Below are 9,090 nucleotides of genomic sequence, written 5' to 3'. Positions count from 1 at the left end.
CCATAATATCAGCTTTTAACAATACCGTGTCAAACTAAATTCTGCAGCTCAATTAGTTCTTACTTGAAAATGCCTTCTAGTCAACAGTCGTCCCTCGTCGCTTGTTAGGCTCAAGGTACACTGCCGCATTGTCGAAGCGAAGAAAGATGAGACGCGTTATAAAGTTCACTTTATTTTTTAACATTTGAGTAAAGACGCGTCGTGTCGCTTTGACTCTGTCATAATATGCCTTGGCCTTAGCGCTGTCCATTTTATTAACTTAATAATTAATTAATAAGTTAAATAAAAAATGTAAGTACCTAATTTAAAACCTAAATAACTAAAGGCACTGTGTCGTGTTGCACGCTGCTTACAATCATGTAAGGAAGAGGCTTGCATTTTGATATCTTAGCGTTTAAACTATCGTGAGTGATATTGTATAAAGATTGCTCGCGACGCGGCGCAAAGGTGACAACTCGCTCGCGCGCTTTTTATTTCAGGTCGATGACCGTGCGCGCGCAAAATTTAAATAATAGTGGGATTGATCTAATAATTTTCAAACTTTTGCTTGGTGAATATTTATTTACAGGCTACTCTGAAATGGTTGATCTGTATCCTCTAGTAAACACTGTTTGTATTGGCTCAATGTGTAGTTCTTTTGGTAAAGAGACCATAATAAATACTTAACAAAAAATTGTGAAAACAAAATAACATAAAAGATAGTGGTTATCAAAATGGATCTCAGTATAATTTTAAAAGAACCAATTACGTATACCTAAGGTACGACTAATAAACTATCACTAGTAATAAATCATTAGTAATTGTATGCGAGGGTTCCGTAGAAAAAAGTTTTTCTAAAGGTAATAACTGACTCGCGCCGCACAGGTTCTGTCATTTCAGCGTTTATCGTTTCAATATGAGCCTTAAGTCGTGTTGTGTAGATACGCTTTCAATGGCAAGATTTTTAATAATTTAATAAATTAACAGTATTGTATAGGTACCAAAATTAATATTATGAACGGTATGTAAAAGAACTATAATAGAATAAATTATTTTAAAATTACATGTATTGCATGCTGAAAGGCAGGATTTGTCTGTACATCATATTTTGTAAAGAATAACACCTAATTTGTAAAACTCAAGTTTGCAGTACAGAAGTAAAAGAAAATGCGACAAGTGCACGCTTTGGTACTTTCGCATGCCCGAGTATTTCTCCCACGAATAACTTAAGGCCTGCTCAAGTGAAGGACAGTCCCGGGGTACTTTTTTGGCCCACAATATATGTCTCTTACAACTGTATCGATCAAAGCAGCCACAAATCCCATGTTATGACAAATCTATCCACAATGGATAAGGACGATACCAAATTATCCGTGATAAAAGTGCTCGAGCATGCATCTAGAGTTTGTCGCTCGGTTTGTTCTGAACCAGCGTTTTGAGCGGTGTGATATGTATGTGGGTTATATTGTAACGACTTAGAAGTCGAGGACGACCTTTAGGTTGATTATTTGTTAATTAAATTATTGTATTAAGAATTATTGGTATAAAGGCTGTGAAATGTGAGAATTAATGGTTTAATCTAAAATAAGTAGTATGCATAATATAATACTTCGGTACAAATTTTTTGTATAAGTTTGTTTTCTATCTACTAACAGCAATCAGACTGGCAGCTGCTACGGAACTCTGGATAGTAAGTTTTTGTATTCGTGTGCAAGGGGGATATGTGCATTTTAATCACATTAATTGCTTTTGTATTTAAGCTAATAATATGTAATTATTTCTTAGACAGTATTAAAAATAAAATTGAATTATGAAACTCAAGTGTTTGATTCCTTTCATATCCCTCTGTGAACTTATGTATACCTACATGTGAATAGTAGTCCCTGGTAGTGGCCGCGGGGATTGCCCGGAGTGCTGCTCCTGCAGCGTAGATAGCAGTAGTTAAGACGTCTCACGTCTGCCTCCTATTTCGGGGTCCGGGGGTTCGATCCCAGGCTTGCAGTTTTCGGAAGTTATGTGCGTTTTAAGCAATTAAGTATCACTTGGGTATCACATTTAAATCATGCTCCTGAAAAAAGCACATACAATCGAAGATTATATATTATTTGACCTGCAGCTCGTTAGACTTCGAAAAGTGCAACCGCCGAGTTTCTTGCTGGTTATTTTCAGTAGGAAAAGTAGGTATTGCGAACCAGTGGTAGATGCATTTGACGATTTAAAAGTTTAGTTACTAAAAATGTTTTGACTTGTTTAAAAATATCGTGAGGAAATTGTATATCTGTCAATCATAAACCCTTCTCATTGTGAGAGTAGAGGTCCGTCCTCAGTATAGGTCGGCGATGGATTGATCATGATGAATTTGAAAGCTAAGCTTAAAGGTCTCACCACAATAACTTCTTTATGTGCTATTTAAACAGACGTTAAACCTAATTATCCGATACAACACACCCACACGTATTAAACGTCGGTTTAAACTGCATTTAGCTCGAAAGTTAAGTTGGCAAAGTCAAAAGTAGTCGCTCTATAGGTTACAGCCTAAAGGTTTTGTGGTAAGACCTAAACATTTAGATGAGTAATATAAAACAAAAAAATCTTATGATGTAGATAATCATTTTATAATTCTCTCAAAGTCAAAAATTCTTATTGATAGTTGATATAACAAATTACAGTTGGTAATATGAATACATTTACATTATGAAATTCGTTTACATTGACTAAAGAAAACTGTCACTACTTAGTTAAATTAAAATTAGAATTGTTCGAAAAATAACATTTGTGCTTTGATCTTTATGATTTCGAATGATGATGCAGTCTAAGCAATGACCAATGGCCCTAGCGCCGAAAGTTTAACAGTTACAAAGTAATAACAGCAATCTTCTTCACCCATTTGTTAAACAAATGAAGAGTATTTTTACCAATCATAATTGTTCCTAATAAATCTACACAAACGAACATTGATTAGTGAATCAGGTCAAGGTTACTTTTTATTATTATAAAAGAGTGATTATGGTTTTTTTTTTATATTTCTTCATTTGCTTAATTAGGGTTCCGTATTAAACAGGGAACCCTAATTTCGTCCTGTCCGTCGGTCTTTAGCTTTTGTTCTTTAACTAACTTTTCTTTCTTTGACTAACGGCCGAAATTAGTACCTACTTCAATCTCTGTTAATCTGTCAATAAGTTAATATACCTACTTGTCGTGTCATTAGAGTTCTCTAATTCTTTCAACTCGGGTTCCGTCGACGACCTAAGCGGAAAGATATCTTGGGACTCAATCGACAACTTTCGGCATTTGGGGCATGTATCTGTACTGTAGTCAGGGTAGGATACACGCCAGGTGGAAGTGACTATATTTAAAGCCACTGATCGTCCATTAGCTTGTACCTATTCTCAACACGTATTCTAATTAATCCTATAAGTAGTTATCGACAGATTACAGATAGATTTAAATTCGATCGTAACTCGTACGAGTAAGTATATCAATTACAATTTCCACAATATTCCAATTTTTTTAATTCATTATGGGCAAACTCTTGACCACAATCACACCTGATTATACCCGGATTGTAATTGGTAGGAAACACAAATCGCGGAAGATTATTCCAAACCTTAGCCATGATTGCTATCTGGTCGTTTTATAGACGCATACTATGCATTTCAACTAAGAAGAGCATCACCAAATTTATTATAGTGTTTTAAAATGTTCTGGTTATTCTTATATTTTTGTTGCTTTTTTAAATAAAAATAGCGAGTAATCGAGCAGGCGGGTCACCTTATGTTAAGTGATTACCGCCGCGCCGCCCACGAACAATTGCAGCACCAGAGGTACCACCAATGCGTTGCTGGTCTTTCAGGAATTAGTTGGTCCGCCATTTAAATAACCCCTTAATACCTACCTAGTAGGAACACCGCCGAAGGGAGTTGGTTCCACAGTTTGCAAGTGCGTGGAAAAAAGGCTCTGGCAGAATGGACGGTTTAAAAAAAACACACATATTAAAAATCAAGTGATTTTTTGTTTCCGGTAGTAAGATTGGAATACCTTGCCAATGGTCTTCTCAATTTAAACGCATAGAACCTATTAATAGACATCTGAACCTCGCCATTCCATGACGCTAAATATCTTGGCGACTCGTCTGCCATTTTTAGGTTATAAATAACTAGGTATACATTTTGCTTAGTTTAATAGAAACTTCTCACTCTTCAATAGCTTATACTTACATAGATATACATTATTTATTATAGACTAGTCATAAGTCACATTGTTTTTTATTGCGTGCGTGAATCTGAGACAAGTATGTACACTAGGAGCGAAGCGCACGCGCCGAATGTAACGCAGTTTTCACAGATCATGCGAGTGACGTCAGCAGCACGCAATGACCGTACTGAGATAAGTGGCCGGAAGGATCGCATCAAGCAGATTTTACAGTTTTGTTTCTTTGTCTAGTTGTCTAAGTAAATGTCTACAGTTCCGCCTCGCACGCATCGGACGCAACGGATTTTGATATACAACTGGATGCATTGATTAGCATCACACGGACCGCACTCTTATTGCGGATACAGAAGATGTATCTATTGCCTACTAACGATCCGTTTGATACAATCCGTTCGAGGCGGAGTTAGAAAACGAGTATAGAATAATTTTATAGTGTGCGAAGAGAACATCAAAATTTTTCACTACAACTACACTTTGCGAGGCCATAAATATATCGTAAATTTTTAACTTAACTAAATTGTAAACATTAAAAAATCGAGCCATAGTAAAATATTTTAAAAGGAATGGCACTAATTTTAGTTTTTATAAAATTACTAAATAGCGTTCCTACAGGTATACCTGCAGCTCGGTTGCGTTAGAATGACATCTATAATGTTCCGATCGCAATCACTTCAGTGATTGGTTGACGCTCACTCACTATTAGCTACAATGCACTCACTATTGTTATAACAAGAATAGTAAAAGTTAATGAACAATCGCGATTGTAATAATGATTTATGCAGGTTTTACGGAATCGAGCTACTGGTAAATTAGAAATGTTTAAATATCAATATATTAAAATATCAATTTTATTTTGCTACAAATAAAAAAATTTAAAAAACACGAAAAATATTTTTTTGCAATTTTTTAAATTATTTTGAACGATATTTTTAAGCCTGGTTACACATCCTTTTATTGATGCACTTTATAGCTAAGATTTAAATGTGCTGTTGGCTCAATATACTTGCAAGGTGGAAACATACTGTTAATATGCGACGCTACTGAACAATTTGAAGCGTGCCGCGTTCAATCAATAATTTCTAGACAAAACACCAGTGTAACTCTATATAGCCATATTAAATACAGAACTGTTCTTAGCTTAGCTTAATAGTTATAAGGTACATTAGCTGGCTTAAAAGATAAAAACATGCGGAAAACTTACAGAAACCCATAAGTCACGCACATTGCCTCACGCTGTATTGGTTGGTTTGATTGTTAGTTCGCGGCAAGTATGATCGTCGCGTGAAAAGCGCGTTCACTGACCTGTACTAACCAATACTAGTATGCTGGACCTGCTATTGCCGACCTGTTTTGAGGCAACTTGATTTTCGCCATTAGCAACAGCAAGCGTAATGTGATCTTACTCGTAACTAAGTGTTAGTGATGAGATATCTGTTTACATAGTGTCAACATGAGGACCATTTGCGAACTTAGATTCTTGGATGGCTCTTGGTGAGGCGCTTTGCATTGACAACAAAAATGACTGTCATTCTGTATGGAACACCTCTTTCAGCGTACTTGCATGTGTCGCTAACGCGTTTCTAGATTGTTTTTCAGTCAGCTAAGTAGACATAGAATGCCAATGCGCCACGTATCACGAATATTGTATTTCAAATATGTCACTAGTATATTTACACTATACAGGTCGAAGCATTTTTATTACTTGTGCTAAGTACATAAATAAATACAAAATACAATAATATCCAGATATGTGTGATAAATATATAATACAGGTTGATAATAATCCTTAGAAAACTACTAATTATAAGTAATAAAGCTAGGTCAATCTTACATTACTAGTTTGGTGTTCATAGTTCAAGTGTTTGAAGTTTGTTTGGTGTCAGGTTTCTTCTCGTCGTCTTTAAACAGCAGCGGCGTCATGCCCAGGAAACAGCCAACTGTGATGCCTAGTACTCGACCCTGAAATAACATGAAACAAAATTTAATGAAATAAAAAAAATTTGTGATATTTCTAACATGGAACTCTTCACTTTGAACGGAATAACTAATCTAACAAACTATTCTGCCTGGACAGAGGTAAACTTAGGAAGATGGTGGGACTCATGACAGGGCATAGCTCACTAAATAAACGCCTTTTCGTTATGGGCATCACTGACAGTTCTATGTTGACCCTGTATGGAGGTTGATGAAACACCGACGCATGTGCTCTTAGAGTGCACGGGCGAGGCAGAACAATGAGAGTGCCATTTGGGATCCCCAAATTCACTTCATGAAGCCCTAGGCAACCTGGGCAGTCTACTCGGCTTCTGGAGCGAGATTGGATGGCTGGAGTGAAGACTTTGGCGGGGAGAGGCAACGCACGCACAAAAGACGAAAACGTTTAAGTGCGGAAACCAGCCCAGAGAGAAGGAAGAAAGAAGAAGTTTCACTGACCATGTTGGAGAATCGTCGACTGATTGGCATATCGAGCTGCACGGGCGACAGCGCGGGCGCGCCCAGCCCCACCATGGCGGCGGCGCGCTCCACGTAGTATGACGAGCCGATGCCGATGACGTCACTGAACGTGTTGCCCAGCGCCGCGGCCGCCATCGTCGACAGAGTGATGTATGCACTCAAGCTGCTCTCTATTCTGTCACCCTGGTATTAGTTAAGAGAATTAATCCATAGAATCCATATTATTATAATAAATGAGATAGTGTCAGTCTGTCTGCTAATTTTATATGTCCCATCTGTTTGACAGATTTTGACAAAAGGCACAGAAATAGCTTGAATCCTGGGGAAAAGCAGGTTTTTTTTAATTCTTTTATTCATTATAGGCACATGCTTGACCCTCTAAGATACAAGCTCTGTGCAAAATTCAATTGAAATTTATTTAGTAGATAGGTAGAGTAAAAATGTAACAAACAGACACACTTTTGGATTAACAATACCAATTAAATGGAGGAGGTGAGAAATACTCATTATACAAATACTGACTTACAGCAATAATCATGATGAAATTGTCCAAGAAACCAAAGCCAATGAAGGGTATAGAGTTTGCTAGTGACACTGGAAACAAACAACTGCATGTTGGTGCTAATTCTGTTGTGCACAAATAACTGATTACACATGACAAAAATTTATTTAGAGTGTGGGATTTAGGTCCAATAAAACAGTTTCATACATATTTTAATAAAACCCACATTATTTGCACAATAAAATTAAACAAAGTTTGTACAAAGGAAGAATATTATTTACATCAACATTGTTTATGCAATCATTACTATCAAACTGAACACACCATATAGTATAATAGCCAAACACATAGTTTTATAGAAACCTCATACAGCAACCAAACATACAAAATCTAAGAATCTTATGCTTGCACGTGTTATATGCAGGTGGCACCCGGTAGACACAGGTGATATACCAAGAAATACCATGCCCAGCAAGAATTCATCCACTTTGGCTGTACTTATTGTAAGTTTAGAATAGCACCAATGTAGATAACCCAAAGCAATAAATTGATTGACTGATTGATTGATACAAGCGCTTACCAACCCTACAGACAACTTAAAATTAAGAGTTGAGTTTAATAAGGATTATATTATATGTTTCAAAAATGTCAGTTTGTTTAGATTTTGTGCACAACTGAAAGACACTATAAATTAAAGTAATACAGTAAAATTAGCACAGCACTAATAAAACTCAGAACTTAATAATACTTACAGTGGAATAACTCTTTAGTACTTGGCTTTGGGACACTAGCAGCTGAAACAAAAACAGTTTTTTTTAATGAACCAGTAAGCTATTTTTAATTGAGTCAGTAATGTTGGAATAAATTTAATGAAGATTTTTAGAGAATCATAAAGTGGTGAATGATTACTGTTAAGTTTTGAGCAAGTCACCTCCAAAAGTTTTACTTACCATACTTTTTCTTCAACCAGTCCTCTGGGACTGGGCAATAGCAGCCTGTGGGATCAACATCACCTAACGTGGGCACTTTGCTAGGTCGCCCCAGCTTGGACCTCCACCTCTGACCAGCCAATTTATCTGAAAATCATTATAAAAGTGTACATATATCAAGTACTTTAGAAAGAGTGTTCTCCATCCATACTAGTATTAGAAATGCAAAAGCTTCTGTCTGTTTGTCTATCATCTTTTCACAGTCTATCCACTTAACGAAATTTGTTACCACAAAGATTCCATCAATCATCATTGAGCGGACATTGGAGCTTTGGAGCTTTGGTTGAAATGGTCAACACAACACACTCCAGCCGCCAGCCGCGATAGCCAGTGATACAGGGTTACTTATAATAAAGTTACCTTCAAATTCCTCTTTAATTTTATTTGATGCGAATTCTTCCAATGCATTGAATAACATTTTTCTTTCTTCATCGTTTAATCGTAAAACAAGCTCTGTCGCGTGCAATTTCGTCAGAGGCCCTGAGATCTGAGTGGTCTCCTCGAAGTCTTTTGAGGTTGGTCCCAGGCCTAAATTTCGGATAATTGTAAGAATAGGAGAGAATTTCCTGTAACTTGCACATCCCACTGAGGCACTGTATCGAACATGTAACCTAATCGGGTTTTTATGACAGCAAACATTTACACTTGGCGTAGAAATCTTACAAAACCTTCTCATAATTTGCATTATATTATTTTCTAATGTTTGTGACTCAAAACAAACATAGAAACGAAAAAATTATGAATTCATCGACTGGGCTAATTTTAGCATTGACATTTGACAAATCAAATGACATTTGACTTTTGTGATTATGTATTGTTGTACGGACTGCATTGTCAACTTTTTCAGAATTTTGAATTAGTTAAAATCACAAAAATGCCCTAAATTTGTGTTCAATATTTACAAAAAATTACCATCATAAGCTTAAAATGCCATAAAAGTCTTCGTTATATGAT

At 36.3% G+C, this 9,090-nt stretch overlaps 1 protein-coding gene across 1 annotated transcript; it reads right to left on the bottom strand.

Moving 5' to 3' along the window:
* Positions 1-3,917: 3,917 nt before the first annotated feature.
* Positions 3,918-8,917, bottom strand: LOC123881069. Its single transcript, XM_045929634.1, has 6 exons — positions 8,497-8,917; positions 8,098-8,223; positions 7,900-7,941; positions 7,172-7,239; positions 6,625-6,828; positions 3,918-6,150 (listed from the first exon to the last, which is right to left on the bottom strand). The coding sequence occupies exons 1-6, from the start codon at positions 8,819-8,821 to the stop codon at positions 6,046-6,048; spliced, it is 870 nt and encodes a 289-aa protein (XP_045785590.1). The 5' UTR covers positions 8,822-8,917; the 3' UTR covers positions 3,918-6,045.
* Positions 8,918-9,090: the final 173 nt, after the last annotated feature.

This window comes from Maniola jurtina, chromosome 3, assembly GCF_905333055.1.
Source record: "Maniola jurtina chromosome 3, ilManJurt1.1, whole genome shotgun sequence".
NCBI classification, from domain to species: Eukaryota; Metazoa; Arthropoda; class Insecta; order Lepidoptera; family Nymphalidae; genus Maniola; species Maniola jurtina.
The sequence above is the reverse complement of the archived record's forward strand: the minus strand, read 5'-3'. Positions and strand labels throughout refer to the sequence as shown.

Coding starts and splice junctions, on each gene's coding strand:
- LOC123881069 (XM_045929634.1), bottom strand. CDS start 8,821: ATGCAAATTATGAGAAGGTTTTGTAAGATTTCTACGCCAAGTGTAAAT. Junction 7,942..8,097: donor CTGGTTGAAGAAAAAGTATG/GTAAGTAAAACT, acceptor TTTTTGTTTCAG/CTGCTAGTGTCCCAAAGCCA. Junction 7,240..7,899: donor TACTAAAGAGTTATTCCACT/GTAAGTATTATT, acceptor GTTTGTTTCCAG/TGTCACTAGCAAACTCTATA.